This window comes from Epinephelus moara, chromosome 1, assembly GCF_006386435.1.
Source record: "Epinephelus moara isolate mb chromosome 1, YSFRI_EMoa_1.0, whole genome shotgun sequence".
Taxonomy (NCBI): Eukaryota; Metazoa; Chordata; class Actinopteri; order Perciformes; family Serranidae; genus Epinephelus; species Epinephelus moara.
This window is the reverse complement of record NC_065506.1, coordinates 35723086-35745698: the sequence shown is the minus strand read 5'-3', so window position 1 is coordinate 35745698 and position 22613 is coordinate 35723086. Positions and strand designations below refer to the sequence as shown.

The 22613-nt window shown below is 39.2% G+C and overlaps 3 protein-coding genes across 5 annotated transcripts; 2 read left to right on the top strand and 1 right to left on the bottom strand.

Annotated features, from left to right (window-relative positions):
- The first annotated feature begins 1063 nt into the window (after positions 1-1063).
- On the top strand, positions 1064-7758 carry LOC126390559 (transmembrane 6 superfamily member 1-like). 3 transcript variants are annotated; one of them, XM_050044930.1, is made up of 10 exons: positions 1064-1644; positions 1787-1890; positions 2093-2197; positions 2280-2379; positions 2488-2570; positions 2934-3052; positions 3149-3253; positions 3342-3434; positions 3527-3646; positions 7087-7758. In XM_050044930.1, the coding sequence occupies exons 1-10, from the start codon at positions 1553-1555 to the stop codon at positions 7276-7278; spliced, it is 1113 nt and encodes a 370-aa protein (XP_049900887.1). In that variant the 5' UTR covers positions 1064-1552; the 3' UTR covers positions 7279-7758. The 3 variants fall into 3 exon arrangements, with proteins under 3 accessions (XP_049900887.1, XP_049900895.1, XP_049900904.1); XM_050044938.1 differs by having other exon boundaries at positions 1069-1644; positions 2096-2197; XM_050044947.1 differs by lacking the exons at positions 1064-1644; positions 1787-1890 and having other exon boundaries at positions 2096-2193.
- Positions 7759-8295: 537 nt separating this feature from the next.
- On the top strand, positions 8296-16540 carry zrsr2 (zinc finger (CCCH type), RNA-binding motif and serine/arginine rich 2). The gene is made up of 11 exons (XM_050044859.1): positions 8296-8558; positions 8977-9056; positions 9168-9276; positions 9408-9516; positions 10476-10562; positions 11001-11039; positions 11216-11346; positions 11477-11690; positions 12419-12474; positions 12579-12688; positions 12821-16540. The coding sequence occupies exons 1-11, from the start codon at positions 8518-8520 to the stop codon at positions 13735-13737; spliced, it is 1893 nt and encodes a 630-aa protein (XP_049900816.1). The 5' UTR covers positions 8296-8517; the 3' UTR covers positions 13738-16540.
- LOC126390588 (AP-1 complex subunit sigma-2-like) lies at positions 14924-21061 on the bottom strand. The gene is made up of 5 exons (XM_050044968.1): positions 20881-21061; positions 20228-20406; positions 18604-18712; positions 18337-18474; positions 14924-17134 (listed from the first exon to the last, which is right to left on the bottom strand). The coding sequence occupies exons 2-5, from the start codon at positions 20404-20406 to the stop codon at positions 17087-17089; spliced, it is 474 nt and encodes a 157-aa protein (XP_049900925.1). The 5' UTR covers positions 20881-21061; the 3' UTR covers positions 14924-17086.
- Between the last annotated feature and the right edge of the window lie 1552 nt (positions 21062-22613).

The window sequence follows — 22613 nt, the reverse complement described above, 5'->3', positions numbered from 1 at the left end:
AGCAAAGCAAAGTTTGATTTTATTAGTAAATTAACATTTCATTTTGCTATAAAATAAGACAAACAAACAAAAGTGACGAGATAGAGAGCAGAAAAGACACTATATACGTGATTAAGACTCAAAACAAAGGACAAATGAATTAATAAATTACTAAATAAATATCTAGATAAAGATATGATGTACATGTTAAATACAGTATAAAATATTTTAACGTTCTTATTTAAGGGGGCTGAGATAGTAGCAATATAATGGCCCATTTATGTCAGTGTGCACCAAAGCAAAGTTTGTTTTTATTTGTAAATTAAGATTTGATTTTGCAATAAAATAAGACAAACAAACAAAAGTGACAAGAGAGAGAGCAGAAAGGCACTAAATATGCAATTAGGACTTAAAACAAAAGATGAATAAATAGATAACAAAATAATCTAACTATCAAGATAAAGATGTGATGTACATTACAAATACAGTACAGCCTATAAGATAGTGGCAATATAATGTCCTGTTTCCTTCAAATGTGAGACGAAGAAATGTTTGTTTTGTTAATATTTTAACATTTGTGGATGGACGATTTTGCCATAATAAGAATTTGATATACGGACGAGGAAGAATGAGGATAAACAGTCGTATATCTTCATGATTGCATAGAAAGAAAGGAAAAGTTTTATATAATCTAGACTATATACACTATTTTTAAACTAACTTTTAAAGTTGTTGTTATCTAATAATAATAATACATAGCATAAATAAACAAACACGTCAGCAATAATATATAGGCTTTGCATCTGTATGAACTGTATTGAAAATAATAAAAGTAGTGCCCTTTCAAATTTCAACAGTCAGTTTTGGTGACCACAATATAAAGTACCTTTTTATTCAATAATTTATTGAATTTATTTATCTCTAAATCAGATAATGAACATATAATATACATCAATGATATATGTAAAAGTACACACATGCAATAAACACATTTTACATTTATATTTATAATTAAAATCATTTGCTTGTTGTTTAAATTAAGTATTACATCCTGCTCCCTGCTTGAAGTTCTTCAATCGGCCGCCAGATGTCAGAGTTTTCACTTTCACTGAAGAACATAAACAAACCTTCAGAGTCTATTTACAGATGATAATGATGAAAAATAAACCAATTATAGTCATTCTAACACTATAATGCAAGCTCGTCTATCACATACAGCTGCGATAAGACCCTCCGTCACAGCCGGTCAAGTGTGTGTGTGTGTGTGTGTGTGTGTGTGTGCGTGTGTGTGTGTGTGTGTGTATATGTGTGTGAAGGTAGGAGGCAGAGAGGTAGAGGAAGAGAGACAGAGGCAAGAGTGTGGAAGCGAGAAAGACCAGAAGAGCAAGACAGAGCATGCCTGCTGCAGCTGAATGAGTTTGTACCTTACCTTGTTTACATTGTTGGACACATCGTGACTTTCCCCTCCTTCCTTCAGACATGGCTCGCAGACTCAAAAGGAGAGAGTTCAGTGGCTGATTGGTTTTACATTTCCAATTCTCCTACAAGACAAATCGCTCAAACCTGGTCCGCAATGAGCGCGTCTGCAGGGACGGGAGTGTTCGTGCTCTCCCTGATGTCCATCCCCATCTGCTATTTATTTAATTCCCTCATTTACAGCAACAGGTGAGTGACAATAAGCCTTTTATTTTATTACCTACAATGCTCTGCTATGAAAAAACTGCACCAGTGGAGCAGTTTTTTCTTTCTAAGATTACTTGTCAGATTTTTAAAAATACGTATGAATTGTTTTTTACATTGCATTTAGTGCTGAAGCCTTCCTATTCGCTGGGTGTTCAACAGTCATCGTCCTGGCCATTTCAGTGAGTTGTATGCTCAAGAAGAAGGCTCCAGCAGATCCTCTTTTCTATGGTACGAATACACAAATGCACGTTCCTTGTAAAGACCAAAGCATTTTTTAATTTTTGTAGTCGTAAATGAGAAATATTGATTTAAAGTTAAATCATTGGCCATACATCTTAATGTCCTGTCTGACTTTTAATCAAAAAAAGGGAGTTATGTGTTATTTTGTGCAGTTTTACTCAGATAAAACTAAAGTATGCATGTTTCCCAGCAGTCTATGCAGTGTTTGCATTCCTCAGTGTGGTGACTCTGATCATCGGGCTGGAGCAGGACAACATCATTGATGGATTTGTGACGTTTTACCTCAGAGAGGCAAGTGTTGGGTTGCGAGTCCTGGTTGTGAGTTGTCCTGCATTGCACACATTTGTGCTGATAAATCTACCCTGTGTTTCAGGCAGATCCACACATCAATACAGCACATGGGCACATGATCTCCTATTGGGATGGCTGTGTGCATTACCTCATGTATTTGCTCATGATTGCTGCAATCACATGGGGGTAAGATATAATATATCCGCCTCTATCTATCTATCTGTCTATCTCTCTGTCTATCTGTCTACGTGTTCGTCTGACTTTGACAATGGCTGTGTTTCATGCCTTGCACAGGGACAGTTACCGAGCCATTGGACTCTACTGGGTGGGATCTTTTCTCATGCGTGCCATAGTCTACATTCTTGGGAATGCTGTGGGTGAGTACACTAAAAATAATGGGTTGCTTTTAGCTGTCTAGTGTAGGGTAGCCTGTGTAACCCCCTGTACATACCTCCTCTGAGAAAACTACAATGTAGTCTAGAACAGTGGTTCCCAACTGGTCCAGATTTCTCCTTAGTCATTGCTTCAAGGTCCACACAGTTGAATACATTCAGTATCATACTTGCGTTTGGCCATGTCATCGGGCTAGTTTGTCAATTGTGAGTCATTTGTGGTCCATTTGGCATGGACCCATGACCCACTTTTGGACCACGACCCACCAGTTGGGAACCACTGGTCTTTGTGTGTTTTGCTTTGTGTCTCCCCACAGTGAGATATTATGTTGTTTTGTCTTTTCCCAGGGAAATATGGGACCCAAGTGACCCCTCTCTTCCTCCTCCACATGTTATATATCGCAGTGTCTGTGTGGGCCTGCTTCCGCGTCTTCAGCCAGCCCTCCACACGGGATGCTCAGTTGACTGTAAGGCAGTGATTATAATGACTAGCTGGTATGTGGAGCTAGAACGTATGTGATAGAGTTCGCAGTTTTAAATATCATGTTGTTGCTTTTTCTCAGGACATCCAGAGGGAAGGAAGAAAAGGTATACTCCAAAGACCTCAAGACTTACTTTTCGTCATCTACCTCATCCATGCTTTTGCTTTCTGTGTCTTCAGAGGCCTGGTAAGAAAACTAAAGATGATCAATTGCCCAGTGCATGGTAGCAGAGAAAACATTTCATATATAGAGTGCGTCTGTATATTTTTTTTAGGTTGTTCTGGACTATTCCGGCAAATTGTATCAGGGCTACACGCAACATTATGAGCCTTACCTGAAAGACCCTTCAGCCTATCCTAAAGTACAGGTAACTCAGCGAAGCTATAAACACCAAACTTCCACACTGACACTGTCATTACTCAGATCTCTGAAGTAGTACATTTTATCCGTGTTTGTCAGATGCTGGTGAGCATGCTGTACTCCGGACCATACTACATCATCACTCTCTACGGGCTGATGGTGCCAGGATGTGAGTGGATGCCAGACCTGACTCTTGTACACTCGGGGGCACTGGCACAGGTACGTCCTGCAGGTTATTCCTCGCTTTAATGTCAGTGCTTGGTATTTTTAACCCTCACTCAACCAACTCTGGAAACTGAATCCGAATCAGAAAAAGACATTGCTGAGTAGGGTTTCTCTTACAAAGAATTTGCCTCGGTGTTTGCGTACAATAACTATAGAATAACATAATAAAAGGAAATAAAGATAAAGAAAAAGACTTTAACAGTCAAGAAAAACTACAAAATGATACCAAACAAATGCAATAACATAACAAATATTATGTACAATATAGCTGTGGGGGTCCCAGGCCCTGCAGCCTACATCCTTGTGTCAGAGGGGAGTGGTTCAACCAGTTGTGTCTCGGGTGGGAGGGGTCGATCACAACCTTTCCTGCGTGCCTCAGAGTCCTGGGAATGTTCAGGTTCTGAAGGGACGGTAGATTGCAGACAATCACCTTCACAGCAGCGTGAATTATACGCTGCAGTCTGCCCTTGTCCTTGGCAGTGATAAAAGCATACCAGATGGTGATGGAGGAGGTGAGGATGGACTCAGTAATGGCAGTGCAGAAGTGCTCCATCATTATCTTTGACAGGTTGAACTTCTTCAGCTGCCACGTGAACCCATCTTGAGCATGGCAAACTCCATGGGAGAGGACCGCTTCTTATGTAGATATAAACAACTCATTCCAAGGTAAAGAACCTGGACCTGTAAATCTCCTCTGAAAACATTATTTCTTAATAAAACCTCTGTATATATTTAATTTGTACTTTTATTCACTCTTGCTATCTTATGTTTTTATCTACATTATTGTAGTAAAAGAAGAAATCCTAAAACCTATTTTGAAGACAAAAATATCCCCCTGAGACCCTGTGTCCTCACATGAGGACATCACATTTTGGGTTTACTTGACCTTATACTTAATTCTACTTCACTTAGACCTGTTGTCCTTGTTCGTGGACACTATTTATCCCATCTAGTGGTAGTAAGAGCACAATACACTAATCCACGTAAAACAAGATGGCAGCCATCTCTGTCAAGTCAGTCTGCAGCCGATCCCAGCACAAAAGTGGACAAGGTCCAAAACCTGATCACATTTATGGTTGAAACTTGTTTATTTATGATTTATAATGTTTGTAGTTTGATATGGCAACAAATTTGACCAATTTAAGCAAAAGTAATAAGCTAAGACACTGTTAATTAGGAAGTACTTGTTTGAGGACATGACTTTAGTGTTGTCCTGTTGGAGGATATTGGGACTTAATTATCATTGGCAATGTTTAGTTTTTTATATTCATTGGGTCCTACTGATCCCAAATAGCTCGGAGAAATTGGAAATGCATATCAAACAAAACTTCGGGTCTCAGAAAGATATCTAAAGCATTTATTTGTCATGTACCAGTGAATTAATTTTTCTAAAGGTGTCAATTTTAGCAGAATTACTGAACATTTAGGAAACCAAACCTGTAGATGATGTCTTTAATTTAACAACATATTACCAAGCTACACTGAAGGTAATACTGAGCCATCAATCTCTAACCCTTCTTATAGACCAACTCCGCTGTAATGATAGCCAAAATATCAACATATTGTAGTGTTTGTAATCATAGGGAAGAGTTCTGGGCAAGATCTTTTCCCACATGACATATCTACCTGGAACGATGATGTCATGTGGGAATCAATGCAAGACCGAGAGTGGGCATCTGGCCAAGTCAAGGCTGTTCCCAAACGTACTCCTCTAGCATATTGTGTACTGAGTTCTGTTTAGGTTATTCTTCAGTGCAGTCAAACACAAGTGGCTTGGCATGAACAGATATGGTCTGAGTCAGCGTCATATATGCTCTCTGTTTACATCTAAAGATGGAAACTGTGAAGAGCGGTGGGAGCAACTAGTGTGCCAATCAGAGCCTAACAATACAAAGCAGCTATTGTGTTTGAGCTGCAGGCTGGCACGTCACTCATCGGCGGGATAAGGGCAGACGCTGACTTCAGACCAAGAGGAATGGCGGTAATGGAGGTATTCACTTAAATGTCAGCTGTTCAACTCGGCTATTAATAGGAGAGCTGATGCTCCGCTGGCTGTGGTTGCTATGAGACGTGCCATGTGTCTTTTTTCTCAGTTTCTTTCTTTATGAAAAGGTAACTGGTGAGAGTCTGTTAGATTGAAAAATACTAAAGTAGGAGTGACAGTACCAGAATTTATCCAGGTTTAACCGGTCATTAGTCCATTAAAGGAACAATCCACCATAAAACAATTGTCCCCTGAGCTTATGTCGGAGTGTCAAACTCATTTTTAGATCATGGGCCACATACAGCCTAATTTGATCTCAAGTGGGCCGGACCAGTAAAACCATTGCATGATAACCTATAAATAGGTTTAAATAACAACCTCTTTTTCAACCCCCCTTTTTTAACCTTTGGCGGGTCAGTTCTGGCCCCTGTTCTGGCGCATGTTTGACACCACTGGCTAATGTTGTTTTTTTACTTGTGTTTTCCTTTAATTATTCCTTTGTATGAACTGTAAAATGCAAACAATGTAATGTAATGTAAAGATATGTCAAAGATTGCTTCAAGGCACTTTGATAGGATACCTTTATCAGCAAGCATCAAGGATTTGGTGTCAGAAAATTTCAAAAATCAGAAGTGATCCATAGGGGTAGATTGTGAAACATGATAGAGAATTATAAGAAAGTAGAAATAAGAAGTATGAATATAAAGGTTGATAAAAGTATGTAAAAAGATGTGCATTATGCTACACTGTTTAACACTAGTATGTTAAATATGTAAAAAATATAAAAATATGTGTGATATACTAAGTATGTAAGTACAAAGTACTAAATGTGTAATATAGAAATATGGACATTATGCTCCAATGTACAACAGAAGAATAGATATTTTTTTTTAATTATAAAAGAGTGAATTAAGCTACTGAAAAGAATATTGCACATTTGAATAATTGCACCAATTATTTCCCTCTAGATTCACACTTTTGCACTGACACTCAGCACAATAACCAAAGAAATCAGCTTTAACTGTAGAAAAGACAAAGGAAACAAACTCTAAACAAGATCTAATTGGACTAGAATGCAATGTAATACATTTTAAATAGCCTACAGGAAAATGATAAATCTGGGAAAATAAGTAAATCTTTCACTAAAGAGGACTCAAACAGAAAAATACACATCAAAACAAAATCAGTCTTTGGATTAAAGGTCAGACTTTATCTTAGTTTGTATTTTTTCCCTCATATAAAAATGGTAATTTCCCTTATAAAATCCCAGCAAGATTTTATTTAAAAACTAAATCACTTTTGCTTTTGTATAATAAAAGAGGAGTTTGATGTCTGTTTTTGGATATCAGTGAGACATCATCATCATGCAGCTGTTACATAAAAAGTTAACTGCAACCTTTTACTCATCACTGTCATTTTCCTGTTCCTCCCTCTCTGCTTCACTTCACAGGCACAGTTCACTCATATTGGCGCATCTCTTCACACACGGACGCCATTCTCCTACAGAGTCCCTGCAGATGGCCAGTCTGTCTTCTTGCTTTTCAATATCCTGTATGCTCTGGTGCCTCAGGCTCTGTGCTACCGCTGCTGCACCAAACCTGCCTTCTTCCTCAGACCAACAGCAGATAAGAAGACTGAATGACGGAATGTGACAGCCAAGAATGTCAGGGATGCCTAAGTAAAAGGCTGAAGTACTTGCAAAGTACTGCTCTGTGTTTGCAGTTATTAGCAGTTGCTATTTTTGGAGAGGGAGATGCCACCTTTGACCTTAATGAGGGCTAAGTGGACATATTGGAAAGATGACAAAAATACTTCAATGTCAAACAGAGTTTGTGCCATCTAGCATTTATGTTTTGCTGCTTATTTTGAAAATGTCAACATACGATACATTTGAATGGAAGTGTGTTTGTTTGTTTGAAGCAACAGGAAGGCCCTCACACAGTACACACAATAATGCTTTAAAACTTGTGTTTGGGATTCAAACTACTTGACAATATTTACTGCTCGTATATGTATATTTTTTGGTAATTTTTTGGTTACAAAAACTGCTTCCTTGTTGACACTGAGGTTTCTTTGCAGTGTCTTTTTGCTAATGGGTTGGCAAATAAATCATTCACTTGTGTGTCTGGGTGTTTCATATTTATACGCACATAGATATTTAACCATATAAGGACATCTGATAAACAAAAAGGGACTGTTATTGTCGTGTTTAGAATTACTTACTTACTAAGTTTGAAGGCGCCAGTCACACTGAGAGAATGTGTGATTAGTTTTGTTGCACTTCTTTTTCTGTTTTTAAAGGAAATTTTTTTTTTTTTGAGACTAATATTTTTAGCTCTACAAGCAAATAAATTGGAGATGTTTATATTAGGAATAAAAAATGCAGTAATTTCCCATGGCGAAACATGGAAAGAGTTTTGTTGAATTTGCTATAAATAGCCGACTGCATTTGTAATAAAGTACAAAATACTGTATAAAATTCATCCTACAAGACAAGATTGAAAGCTTTAGGAAATGTGAAATAATATTTAAAATATATGTGAAGTAAAAAAAGGTAACAAAAATGTATTCAATCTCTAAATTTCTCCAAAAAATATACACAAAACAAAAAAAAAAAATTCTGTCGGATTTTAAACCGGAAGTGTATCGTTCTTCACTCAATTACTTCCTGTGACTCAGTAGCCAAAGTTTACAACAAACAGAAATTATTCATTCAGTGATATCATATTTCTGAGAAACAAAGTCAACTTCGGAAATAGCTTATGCACTCGGAGATTATTTAATTTTGTTTTTAACAAAACGCGGAAGAGAAGACGTAGCTAGGGTTAACGTTAGCCGAACATGCTAACTAACTAGTCACCGTTAGCTATCGTTAGCTCTAATGGCTGCACCAACTCCACTGATGTCTGCTCCTGTGTTAAGGTCTGTGTCTCTTTTTATATCATGTTGAGATACTTTGATAATCTAATAATGTCTGGGTGGGACCACAATAACGTAAGAAACAGTAACGTTAAAAACGCCACTAAAATAAGTTAATGCAGCAGACTTAATATGGCTACTAACGCTACGTCGCGGTGTTAAAGCTTAACCTGTGTTAAACAGTAAGTAAAGTATATTGAGGTAAAGAGACAGTATAATGATAGAGTGCCAGTCGATGAGCTCAGGAGGTGAGCTGTCTTATGGCCTGTGGGATGAAGCTGTCCATGAGCCTGGTGGTGCAGGACCAGGTGCCAGGCACGAGTAGGCAGAACAGTTTACTGGGGTCTCTGATAATCCTGTCGTCCTTGTTCCTACACTGCCAGGTGTCTGTAATGTTTCAAATGTAATCTTTTTGTTTCAGTCAAAAGCAACGCAGGGCTGCTCTAAGGAAAGAGAGAAGGAAACGGAAACGCCAAGCTCTCGCCCTAGCAAGAGAATGTGGTATGAAGATAGCTGATATATTGGTGTTGCTGTCATCAGATGTGACAACTTGTTTCTACATTTGTTGCTGCATTGTGCAGCACATCAATTACAACAATCACACTGTTACAGGTTTAAAAAATGAAGCAAGCTGCACACCTGTAGAAGAAGAAGAAGAAGAAGAAGAAGAAGAAAAACATGATGAAGATGATGAGGATAATGTTGCTGCAGAGGAGGAAAGGTAACATCACTTTGCTGTAGCTGCAGCTGCAGCTGCACATTAATTGACAGACAGCACAGGAAATGCTGATTGTACAGTTTTCTATTTTTAATCTTAATTGTGTTTGATTTGTGTCTGACTTGTGTTCTCAGACTGCGGCTGCATGAAGAGTGGTTGGAGAGAGAGAGGCTGGCTCAGGAGGAGTTCAGGCTGAGGGCTGAGAGGGAAGAAGCTGCAAGGAAAAGAAAAGAGGAGGAGGAGGTAATATACTGTTTGTATTCATCATAGAGAGCGAGTGCAATTTGACAAATTTTGAAAACATACACTTTGTAAATATAGCAGGTTTAAGGGTGCTAATGTGTTCAAACGATGTTGTACTGTGGGGGTTAGCTGGAGTTTAATATCAGTGTGGCATGTCTGATGAGACCACAGAGACTTGGCTTGATTTTATAATGCTTTACTGAAGACAATTCTGGAGACACTCTATAGTATGTTTTCCTGTTGTCAAAGAATCCACTGGAAAGACCAAAACAAACAATGAATTTATCCCACTCAGAAGTCTTTTCTGTGTAGTGATATAGCATATTGCTCTGTGCCGTAGAGCAATTTAATTGCACAGCCACAAGTGACGTTTCGAGCCAAGACTCTTCAGACTTTGCTACACATGCAAAAACACCTTTTTCTTGTTACTGATGGCATCTATATATGATTAGCAAAGTCTGGAGAAGAGCTTTAGCTCAAAACTTCACTTGTGGTTGTGCCAATAAATTTCAGTTAGAGGCACTACAGCAGTGCGGACCTTTGTTCGTGTTTTCATTCAGCCTTCTACTGGTTCAACACCTGCCTTAAGCGGTATTTAAATGCGTTGGACTACTATGCTTGTCTGTGCCGTAGAGCCCCACAGTTGTCCAAAAACTTGTAAAAACAGATGAGCCACACTGTTGCACTGGGGGACATGTTCCCTAATTGCAATGAACACAGACTGTGCTTCTGTAAATATTCACTAGAGCACCATTTATGACTCGCTTAGCTTGAGCTAAAGTAACTAACAGTGATTACATTTCCCACATTTTTAAGGAAAATCTAAACACTTGAGGCTTTTAAAGATCTACAAACAAATAAAAAAGCTTGATGTTGTGTTGACTATTAGGCTGATTGATGAGCTGCATGTTTGACATATTGTTTTAGATAACTGGTGTAATGTCTTTGTGTGTTCCCAGAGGATGATAAAGGAGGAATGGGAGGCCCAGCAGAGGAAAGAGCAAGAAGAAAGAGAAAAGAAGCAGCAGACAAAGCGAGACAGAGAGGTGAAACGGGCCCCGGGAGGATAGAAACAAAAAGAAATATATCCTCTTCTACTTAATCACAAGTATTTATATCACCCATCTAAAAGGAATCCAAGGGTCAGATATTCATATAGCAATTATGTTTCTTTTGTAAAATGTGTTTTTGCTTTGTACATGGTTTCTTTTTAAAAATTTCCTTGACTTAGTGGCACAAGCAACCGTCCAACTCCTCAACTAAGACACACACAAAGAGAAAAACCCTAACAGCACCTTCAGCTCTCACAACAAGGATGTATCTTTTACTTTGTGTGAAAACAGTCTGTGACCTTGCTTTCCAAAAGTCCAGAAATTTCGAAATGCCAGTCCTCATGAGTGTGATCTTAACACAGAGTGACAGATCTGCTGCAGTATGTTGACCTCTACACATTTTCACCAGCCGTGTCTTTACACCATTTGTAGGAGGCCGTTCAGAAAATGTTGGATGAAGCTGAAAATCAGGTAGAAACACACACGAATGTCATGTTACATTGATACCTGTATGTTGATCATTTTAATTTCTTCACAATTAGTACTATACATGGGTAAAAAAACTGTCAAGAAGCATTATTTGTGTAACAGAAATACACACAGTCAAACTATCATGTATATATTAAATTTCGTACATGTTCTCACAGCTAGAAAACGGAGAACCATGGATGAATCCTGAGGCTCCTGTGAAGGAGAGCTCTGAGAACTTCGGAACAGAGCGCGATGTAGCCAACTGTCCGTTCTTCCTGAAGACCGGGGCGTGTCGATTTGGAGACAGGTACTATTTGTTTCTCTTTTCACATGACATGCCACGTTAAATTCACAAACCTGGTATTTCAGAGAGTGAATGTCTTAGTCTTTGTTCATATTTTTGTATATTCTCCTCTCTTCTGTCTGTGTGCGTCCAGATGTTCTCGGAAACACGTTTATCCCACATCCAGCCCGACTATGGTGATCCGTGGTATGTTTACAACGTTTGGCATGGAGCAGTCACGCCGCGATGATTACGACGTTGATGCTTCTTTGGAACACAGCGAGGAGGACCTGCAGGAGTCTTTCCTCGAGTTCTACCATGATGTCCTGCCGGAGTTAAAGAGTGTCGGCAAGGTGGTGCAATTCAAGGTGAGATGAAATCAGTAGTCAGTAGCCCTTTTTACACAGAGATCCTATAATTCTGCCTCAACAAAGTCCCTTCATTACACTGCCTTTGCTTTTTTACACCGAACCAAACAACACTGGCGTAATCTGCGTCTAGTGTGACGTGTAATATACATGTTGAGAAGTGCTCTAATATTAATAAAAATCATTTGCAGTCCCCGTTATATAGCAGCTGTTCTCGCCCTCTTATTGGAGGGTAAGGAGCTCCTTGACCTCATTGTCTCCCCAGTTTGCAGACATTTTCGGTTGCTGTGTGGGTCACACATATAACATGTCATCAAAATGTCCCACTTATCCTGTCCTGTCAGCTGACACATTACACAGACTTAGATTCAGCACTGTTACTATCTCTGCAGCTGGCGAGACAACTCTGCCCCCCCATTCTGCGATCGTACCTTTTATACAGGACGGCAAATCAGAATAACGGCCCAACATTCCCACCTTGAACAGGCAGTGTGAAAGGGACTTCACTGTGTTACAGTGAGCTCTCTGAAGTATTCCATTATCTTTATGTCATCTTGTTTTCATGTGTATGAGAAACCCGGTTTCTGTAATCAGAGCAGGAAATTGGAAACCCAGTTTTCCCAAGATAGATTTCTCTGCCATGTGTACATGTAACTGTGTTTTATGTATACATATACATTATTACCACTAAAAATACTGTTTTGTTTCATTGATCTTTTCCTTTTTAGGTCAGCTGCAATTATGAACCACACCTGAAGGGAAATGTTTACGTTCAGTTTGACACGTAAGCCGTCACACAACCGCTCCACGACTTTTCCAAATAAACTGTACATTGTTTAAATTTTTGCACAAATCTCTTCACTTTTTGTCTGTCTGTTGTCTGTCCAGAGAGGAGCAGTGTACAGAAGCCATAATCAGGTTCAATGGGAGGTGGTACGCAGGCCGGCAGCTTCATTGTGAGATGTGTCCTGTTACACGGTGGAAGAACGCCATATGTGGTAAGATATTCATATTGATGTATGATAAAGAGACATTTTCACTCTGACATTGCTGCAGAGATACAAGATTCACTTTAGTGTATTTTTTTAGTGTATTTACTTTTTTGGTTGTGTTTGTATTTCCTCTTTCAGGATTGTTTGACAGACAGAAGTGCCCCAAAGGGAAGCACTGCAATTTCCTGCATGTATTTCGAAACCCTGGCAATGAATTCTGGGAGGCTGACAGGGATCTGCACTTGTCACCAGACCGCAGCGTCAGGGGGAGTCGAAGAGACGGGTGGCATTCAGAGCGATTCGGAGATCGATCGTGGAGGCAGCGTCAGAGCAGCAGAAGCCCGCCGAGATCTGAGAGGTCCCACAGCAGGCGAGAGAGCGACAGGCGGAGGAGCAGGAGCAGGAGCAGAGAGAGGAGCAGAGAGAGGAGGGCCTCCTACCAGCACAGAGAAGACAGACGATCATCCAGACACAGTGACAGGAGGAATGACTGGTATCTGAGCAGAAGTAGAGACAGGTCGAGGAGTAGAAGTAGAGACAGAGAGCAAGACAGGCCGAGACACAGGAGCAGAGATAGAGACAGGGAGCACAAGTATAGAAATAGAAGCGAAGAGAGAGACAGCAGAGACACAGACACAGACATTCGTGGAAAAGCGAGAGAAAGGTCAAGAAGCTCAAGCAGTGAGGGAAACAAGAAAAGTAGAGAGAAGAGCCCCAAGAAGGCAGACAAAAAGGATGGTAACACACGTCGACGCCACAAACAGTCTAAAAAGAGCAAGAAGAAGAGCAAGAAGAAGCACAAAAAGAAGAGCCGTTTGCCTGAAGAGACAAGCTCATCTGGAGAGTCAGACAAGGCGAGAGAGTCAGAGGAAGAGACTGTGAAGAGCCTCACTGCGGCCAATCCAAATGAAACAGAGCTTATTCAGAAAAGCAACGATGTGGATGAGAGTCCGTGTGTTGAGAGTGAGAAGTTAAGTCCTGAGATGAAAAATGAACAGTCTAACACAGAAATGCCAAGTGAGCCTGCTGGAAATGATGACATGAGTACCTCTTAGTGGCTCTGACTAGGGACGATATTCTGGTCAGTTGGTCGATCAGTTGGTCGATAGGCTCTTGTCTGACCAAGTTGTCATTAGTTGGACAATCGCTGGTGTTACTTTCGTAAGGCTGTGTGTTCACCGAAGCATTTTTCCCAGCTGAAAACACCAGGCACTCCACTGAAAACACCCAGTTGGGAGAGCTAGGGGGCTCTGGAGGCGCATTGTTTTATCAGCTGAGGTGCTTTCGTTGCGTCTGGTTGCTTTCATAGGGAATATCTGCGGAAGTAAAAATATCTGCACAACACAAGATAGGGTACTTTTCTCCGTATGAAGGAAAGGCTAAAACACATAGGAAGAGAGGATGGACCAGCTGGTCTAAGTGGCCAGCACCATTTATTTCTCCTTCATTCATGTTCTCCTATGTTTTTTTTTTTGTTTAGAACTTGTACATGTAGGACGTGATGGTTGGACTTTGTGGTATTAATGCTGTTCGTCCTCCACTGTGATTGGACAGCTTGGAAGAAGGTTACAGTGACAGGCATAGCATTACTCAAAGAAGTGGTGCTGTGATGGTTGGTTTTTAGTGGTATTTATTCTGCCTCTCCTCCACTGTGATTGGACGGCTTGGTAAAAAACGACAGTGACAAGAGCAGCATTACCCAAAGAAATGGCGCTGACCAAAAGTTTAACATTTTTCAACTCGGTGACCAGAAAAAATGCCAAACCTGCAGCGCTCGATGTCTCATCAGGCTGCTGCCGTTTGTAGCGTAGTGTATATGTGGCGCTCCCATTGCAAAAAATTAAGAAAATACACTGGCCTCAGGAAAAAAACGCTTTGGTGGACACATAGCGTAGCTACCAGGGAGAGTACACTCAGTGCACTGTGGCAGATTTAGTTAATCTAGACATGATGTGCTGATTTCCCCCCCCCCATCAGTCAAAGATTTTCTCTGATAGATTACAGCCGTAGCTCCGACGTTTCAATATCTGTGAATTTATTTTGTTCTTATAACTATGTGAATGTATAGGGAATGATAGAGACATGGTTTGAGCAGAAGTTAGCACCTGTATGTACATATGTGAATATCTTGCTTTTGGAAAATGGTTATTGTCGCTTTATTATTGAATGCTTGATAACTGGAGCTGCAGCACAACATGGTTGTTGTTGCGTAGTAATAAACAATATACAAAACAAAATGCATTTTCTTTTTTTGATACATTTATTGTTAATAACTTTCAAATATAAGAAAAAGAATGTTGGCAAATGTGTTGGCAGTGTTCAATACAAAAATGTTTTCTTTTGCACAAATCAAAGATGAACTCGTTTAATACTTCTAATGTTCAACAAAAACACTTTGTGGTTTTAAGAATGCAGATAGAAAGTCTGACTGCCGTACAGTTGGGATGAGCATCTATTCATCACTCGTCGGCTTGTTCTCCTGCATCACAACTGAACGAGCTGACAGTGATGAATATTAACGATGTATCCTGATATGTGCAGTTCATCCTCTTACGTTCCGACTCCGTAAAGAAAGGGTAGACCTGTCTTTAAACGGATTGGAATAATTACATAATACTGGTGTATTGTGACCAAATAATCCCCAAATACTTTTGTCAAACATCCTGCAGTTCTAAATCCCTTTTGTTAGCTTTTCATAGACACCATTGAGAAGGTAAAACACAGTGTTCTTTGGTCGTTTGTTAGTCTTTCAGCCGAAGTGTCATAATACATAAAATACTGTTTTCTTTTATTTGGGTCACTATGTTTTCCTGACCTAAGACTAAGGGAGAGACTGACCTAAGATTTATCTCCAGAGGCCATTACCAGCTCCAATGTTATATGTTTTCATCAAGAAAATAAGTCAGAGAAATAAAGATGACAATTATAACAAACGTGACGCTAAATTACACATAAACAGCTCACGTTTACCAAAAGGTAAACATTTAAGTCTTGAAAAGTAAAGATGAGATGGTCAGTTTCTGAAGGGGGAATCACCAAACACAAAGACCTACTTAACATAAATACCAATACTGATCATGGGCGATTGTTTAATTTCACTTGAAGGTAGAATTTATCTGTGTGTAAGTGATTGTAGGTGTCAGTGATTCCCACAACAGTGCAAGCCGCCGCTGGTGCTTCTCATGTATTACTGTTACCTTTGAGTCACAGATCTTTAAAATACCCAATGAACACTTACTGCTGTTCTGCAGATCCTCAAAGACTCTTTTAAACATCTGAATTAAAGAAAATATTCAATCCGCTGCATGACCAAGATTTTTAACCCATTTCCTGTGCTGTGCCCTGTAACATATTCATGATTCTTTCCCGTATTTTATGTTAAATTAAATATATATTTGCTGTTTTGCATAAAGTACAAAGACATATATAGAACTGCAGTGATTTAACGATCAGTTAACCATTAATTGTGCACCATTTTGATGATAAATTAATCATTTTGAGTAATTTTTTAAGGAAAAAAAGTCATAATTGTCTGATTAAAGCTCCTTAAATGTAAATATTTTTCTTAATTCTTTACTACTATGTGACAGTAAATTGAATTTCTTTGGGTTACGGACAAAACGACATTTGAGGACATCATTTTGGGCTTTGGGAAACACTTATTAACTTTTCTTTCTTTTTTTTAAACAATTTTCTGACAATTTATAGACAAAACAACTGATCAGTTAACTGAGGAAATAATCAATGGATTCATTGACAAAGAAAAGAATCACTGGTTGCAGCCCTACACTTGTTAATGTCAGGAAGAAGTCAGTTTGAGAAATGAGATGAGCTGTTTTTTTATTGGGCGGCAAACAATATTTTTTTCATCCAGATGGGAAGAAGAGTCTGGTAATACTTTCAGAACAGCTGTAGGTTTTGTTTAACAACGCTGTGGGTTGCGAGTATGAGATAGCATGCTTAGCTTTGTGACTCAAATGTGATGATAATACAGGAGAAGCTACAACTGCGGCTTCAACAGCACCTTAAAGATGTTCTGTAAGCCAAACAGCACACACAACTCTGCAATCAAGTGATGATGAATGATCTTGATACGATGCAAGAGTTCTCATGTCGTCGCTACATTGTACTCTGTGGAGTTTTAAGAAGTTCAGGGTGTGAAGTTTGCTAATAGTACGGCAGAATACAGTGAGGGAGATTGTACATAGGAGACACATTAAAACCACAGTTGGCACCACATTGAAAGGACATTACTGGATAGTACAGTACAGAGTAATACAGTACATGGATGGTGATTATATACATATAACACTGACACAGTGAACAGGAGGAGACAGGAGAGAGACATGGAGGTTGCCAGATCTGCATCTGGAAAAAGGAACTGCGAGGCAGCGGCGCGATGATTTATGTCAGCCCAATTTCTTCTAAGACACTCCGTGGTGCCTCGGCCTCCTGCGGACGTAGAAAAGAAAGAGTAGTGTTCCTTGCTGAAATTACCCCTCCAAATTATATTTGATAGGACGAGTCATAATTGCAAGTTACTGAACGTGTGATGGGGACAGGAGGCCTTTCCAGTCTACAGGCCTGCTCAGTCAGCCGTGCTGTTACAACAACAATTCTGCATGCTTTGCTAAAAATAAATCACCGAGCACTAATTCTGTTGAGTACAAATGACTACAGCTGGACAGAAATGCAAACACGCAGGACAGCACTTGCTTTCGCACTCTGGCACAAGGGAGGGAGAGGTATTAATCAAGCGCTAATGGCCAAAAATAAACAAGTGACGTCAAGTGTGGAGGGCAGCAGCGTCAAAAAAAATAAAATAAAAAAAGCAATGCACGAATGTTAGAGCTACCCTTCATCACTGCTGAGTGAAATTAATTTTGCTAATCAATGACTCGTTTCAATGACGTGTTTTTAAGCATATATGCCATAAAGTTGCTGGTTCCAGCTTCTCAGATATCAAGATTTGCTGCTCTTCCTCGTCTTAAATGACAGTAAGGTGAATATATCTGGGGTGTGGACTGTTGGTTGAACATTATTTGATGACACCAACACCAGCTCTGGAAGCTTGTGATGAGCATATTTCCCAAATTGTCAGACATTTCAGGGACCAAACACTTAAAGGTCCAGTGTGTAGGATTCAGGAGAATATATTGGCAGAGGTGGGTTATAATATAACAAGTATGTTTTCTTTAATGTATAATCACCTGAAAATAAAAATGGTCATGTTTTCGTTACCTCAAAATGAGCCGTTCATATCTACATAAGGAGGGAGTCCACATCAGCATCAGAGAAACACTGATGTACCTGAGACTGCTTTATTCAGTCTTTTTTAAAAGTTTTTTTGGTCCATTTGTTATGGAGAGAATGAGACCTCTGCCGATAATTTAGATACTGGATAAAAATTACCTCAGCAATAAACACTGAAGGAATCGTATGCTACCCTATCCTACCTATCATGGTTGTCACATGGGAGAAGTCTCAGCTGGTTGCAGTCTGCATTCCTCACTGCTAGATGCTGCTAAATCCTACACACTCCTTTAATCAACTGAGAAAATCATCGGCAGGTTAACTGACAGGTACTGTTCACCTGATGCTATAGTGGTCTGTCTAATGGGCTAAGCTATCTGCTGATAAAGAACAGTGCGTACCTCCTGCAGCAGGTCAGCTTGTTCGATGGCCTTTAGCACATTCTTCTTGGATGTCTCCTGGGCCTCTCCACCCAGCAGGAACTCATCCAGGATAAAGTAGGCCTTCTCAAAGTTGAAGATAATATCCAGCTCACACACCTGTAACGCCACAACAACACAAACAGCAGCAGATCAGAGGAGATCCGGTCCTGAATTTTCTATTGTTTATCCCCCCCCCACACACGCTATAAGTCAGCATGTTACATGTATGAAGTTTAAGAGACTCACACTGCCAAAGTACTTGTCCAACAGCTCCACGTATCTGTGGATGATCTCCAGGGTGATCAGCTCGTTATCCTGATCCTCGACTGCACAGCAGAAATACAGGCTCGCGTATCTACAACATAAAGTGAGGAAATAACAAATGAACAAGGGGGTGATGTCGACAAATGTTAATGTTTGTAACATATTATATCATTGTTAGTAACATGGGTGCTACTTCAGCAGCACAATCAACTTGTTGGAATGAACAATAAAATAATAACATGACCAATACCTGATGTGAACACATGAAACCCATCAAATGTGCATTAACATTTGAGATGCCACGCGTCTGGGAGGCTGTTGCCAACTTTGGTTGATGCTTAACAGTATTTACCGCAAGGTGTGGTGATCAAAATGATAAAACTAACCACAGAAAATCTGATAATGAAATCTGAAATGATAACACTTACCACAGAAAATCTTACTGTGGTTTACTGTGAAACCACTGACCACTTCATCCATACTGCAGGCACATTAAACTGGACTGTATTAGATTGTGCACGTTAAACAGGCAAGTGTATATCATTGTGCTACAGTATTGCAGCCCTGGGTCACTGTCTCCTGGCTGTTTGTTGTTTGTCTTTCTTTGTTAGCTTTTTGTTTATAATACACTGAACAAATACGGATGTGTCCTTTGTATTTTTGTGACTCAACACTCACGTCCAGGACAAATCAGGCACTCCTTACATGTCTGAAACACTCCTCCATTGTTTGGAAGTTGTTATAAGAGAGGGAGTGCTTCTGGTGTTCATCACACACCAGAAGGTGAGAACTAAATCTCAGTGCTTGACAACATAATCACTGACTCATGCCACCCCAACATGTCACCACAGATACAAAAGTGATGTAGCACACCAAACATTTTCACATCCTGTTACTAAGATCGTTTTCTGAAATGCCACAGTGTACCACAAAAATCAGTAATAGCCTGCTGTGGAATGTTTGAAGGTTTAACAAAATAATCTCATGCTTCATCAACAAACTTAAGTCACGTTATAATAACTAAACCAGTGGTATTCAAGTTACGGGGCTCACAACAGTGTGCCGAGTGGCCTGCCGACCATTTTCTAATTCTCAGGGACAATGAACTGATTCATTTCCGTACTCTGAATGTAAATAAGGTATCAGAGTGCATGAAAAAAGCCTCAAAATAAAGCTTGTTTATCAAAAAAAAGTGCCAGGGAAGGAACCCCTCAGACCCCCTGACCAAGTTCTGGGCTAAGTCTGTTTATTCACTGGCCTCTGGCCTCCTGTCATTTAGCAAAAGTGGCCCCTGGGCAAAGCAAGTTGAGTATCCCTGAGCAAAGTCCATCTGTTGATGAGGTCTGTCACATGCAGACGAGATCTCTGACAAGAAAAAGCAATGCCAAACTACTATTTCCATTTCCATCCATTGATTTTAAATAGATTGATTTACATGATCCAAATTGAGCCTGCTGCTGTTAAGAAGTACATTTTATAACAAAACACACTGCATTGAAGACAACCAGTGAGATCCATGCCTGCCCTGGAGGCTTGGTGCAGATGACAAGAAGGAAAATGATCTGAAAAGGTTTGAATGCGTCTCTGCAGCATGTTTGTCACCTACCTCTTGTACACAATCTTGAGGTCCCTCCACTCCAAGAAGCTGCACATCTTGGGCTTCCTGGCCAGGATGGTCTGGACCAGGTCTCTGGATATCTTCTTCCTCTCCTTGTCAGAGAGAGGCACGTACCATTTCTGTAACCTCAGCTTTCCCTGCCGGCTGAACAACAGCATGAACTGCATCTGAGGGAGGAAGTTCAATTCAAAGTTAGCCATGATAGACACGAGATGAACACATGAATAAAGAGAAGGGAGGTGAAGAAATGACAGAGGTAAACGGACGGAAGGTTGGGTGGTAAGTCAAAAGCAGTCATGTGACATATAACGTTATGATGAGAACTAAGTTACTATACCAAAGCAATAAAGAATAATCCAGTAGCTGACATCTAATAGAATAATAAATAAGAAACGCCCTCACACCAAACACATGCACTATTTTCGAGGATAACACGACCTAACCGTCTGATCAAATCCATTTTTAGTTTGGTTAGTTTTACATCCTGGATGCCTCTGCACAAACTTCCATTAGCCTATGTTAGCTAACCCTGCTAAATGGCCACATATTAACATCATCAACACGGCTATGTGTCATTTGCGCCCCCTCCCGCGACGCCCAGCTAGCTACAGCAGACACGAGAAGTAAACACGACTCTTTACCTTCGACCGGATCTTCGGTTTAGTCTCTTAGACGACTGGTAACTTCAGTAAATTCAAGCGAAACACATAACCAAAGACAGTGTGCAGATATTTGCGTGTCTCTGCACGTTAGCCTCTCATACAGCTTGATGCTAAACTAGCTAGCGGATGGTGGTTGCTGGTGAGACAACGATTAATACAGTTGCGCTGTGATTGGTTGAAAAAGCCACAGCTCTGGGATTTGATTGGCTGAGAGATTCCGTTATTCGTTGCGTTTTTTCCTTGCACACAGCTATCGTTTCCTGTGTCTGAAAGTTTTCCACACAGTCATTTTCACTTCTGTATTCATCTGGATATAGGTGTATCCTACCAAAGATAACATTTATACACAGAAATATACAGCAAAAGACTGTTTTGGAAAGTAACCACGTACATTTACTCGAATACTGTATTTAAGTACAGTTTTTAGGTACTTCTACTCCACTAAAGTTAAGAGGCAAATATTGTACTTGATCCACTACATTTATTTGATACCTTCAATAAAAAGTCACTTTGCAGATTAAGGTGAATAATACAAAATATAATCAATAATATTTTTTAGGTTAAGATAAGGTAAGGCTTTATTGGTCTACCATATAGAGAGTAATTAAAATAATCATTACCTTTACCAGCAACAACATTAAAGTGATGTACACATTTAGACAAGATAAAATAAGATAAGATAAGAAAAGGTATGATAAGACAAGATAAGATAAGAAAAGGTATGATAAGATAAGATAAGAAAAAGTATGATAAGATAATATAAGATAAAATAAGACAAGACAAGATGAGAAGACAAGATAAGATAAGAAAAGGTATGATAAGATAAGATAAGATAAGATAAGATAAGAAAAGGTATGATAAGATAAGATAAGATAAGAAAAAGTATGATAAGATAATATAAGATAAAATAAGACAAGACAAGATGAGAAGACAAGATAAGATAAGAAAAGGTATGATAAGATAAGATAAGATAAGATAAGATAAGATAAGCCTTCATTGACCCCTACAGGCAAAATGTAGGTGTCGCAGCAGCATAAAGACAGAAATAAAAAGCATACAGAAAAACAAAGAAGTAAATAAATAAATTAATAATAATAATGATAATAATAATAATAATAAGAAGAATATACATAAAAAATGATACGAAGGATACAAGAGCAACAAATACAAAGTTAAGAGGTAAAGTGACATGATGTGGTTAATAATAGCAACATAATTTTTTTGTACTTTTACTCAAGTAAAATTTGGGATGCAGGACAAGTAAATAATCTGAGTTCTTTCACCACTGGCTAAAAACAAGCAAGCAAAAAAATACATAAATACAAATAAGTGTATATTAATGAGTGTCCATATACAAGTCAAGCTGTTACTGTAAACTGTGTATAATGGGTTAAATAGTGCAACAGTGCTGGAATGAACATTGTATGGTAATGTACTGTAATGTGTTGCATATAGGTACTTCTGCTTTATTTTTAATGTAAGTACATTTTGCAGGAAACACTTCTGTAGTTCTTGCACCACTGCCATTTTAAATGAATTAAATACGTTTTCTGATGATGTTTGCTTTTTTCTTCTTCTTTTTTTGAAGAAATTATTAGATGTTTGATATTCATTTTGAACATATATAAATAAGACACGAACATACAAACAAGCAGACAGTCAGAAAGAAAGCAATATATTTACAAATAATGAAAAGCAATTTTCAGTATATA

Coding starts and splice junctions, on each gene's coding strand:
- LOC126390588 (XM_050044968.1), bottom strand. CDS start 20,406: ATGCAGTTCATGCTGTTGTTCAGCCGGCAGGGAAAGCTGAGGTTACAG. Junction 18,713..20,227: donor CTCAAGATTGTGTACAAGAG/GTAGGTGACAAA, acceptor TTTATGTTGTAG/ATACGCGAGCCTGTATTTCT. Junction 18,475..18,603: donor TGGACAAGTACTTTGGCAGT/GTGAGTCTCTTA, acceptor GTGGCGTTACAG/GTGTGTGAGCTGGATATTAT.
- zrsr2 (XM_050044859.1), top strand. CDS start 8,518: ATGGCTGCACCAACTCCACTGATGTCTGCTCCTGTGTTAAG. Junction 11,040..11,215: donor TGGATGAAGCTGAAAATCAG/GTAGAAACACAC, acceptor ATGTTCTCACAG/CTAGAAAACGGAGAACCATG. Junction 12,475..12,578: donor GTTTACGTTCAGTTTGACAC/GTAAGCCGTCAC, acceptor TTGTCTGTCCAG/AGAGGAGCAGTGTACAGAAG.
- LOC126390559 (XM_050044930.1), top strand. CDS start 1,553: ATGAGCGCGTCTGCAGGGACGGGAGTGTTCGTGCTCTCCCTGATGTCC. Junction 1,891..2,092: donor AGCAGATCCTCTTTTCTATG/GTACGAATACAC, acceptor CATGTTTCCCAG/CAGTCTATGCAGTGTTTGCA. Junction 3,435..3,526: donor CAGCCTATCCTAAAGTACAG/GTAACTCAGCGA, acceptor CGTGTTTGTCAG/ATGCTGGTGAGCATGCTGTA.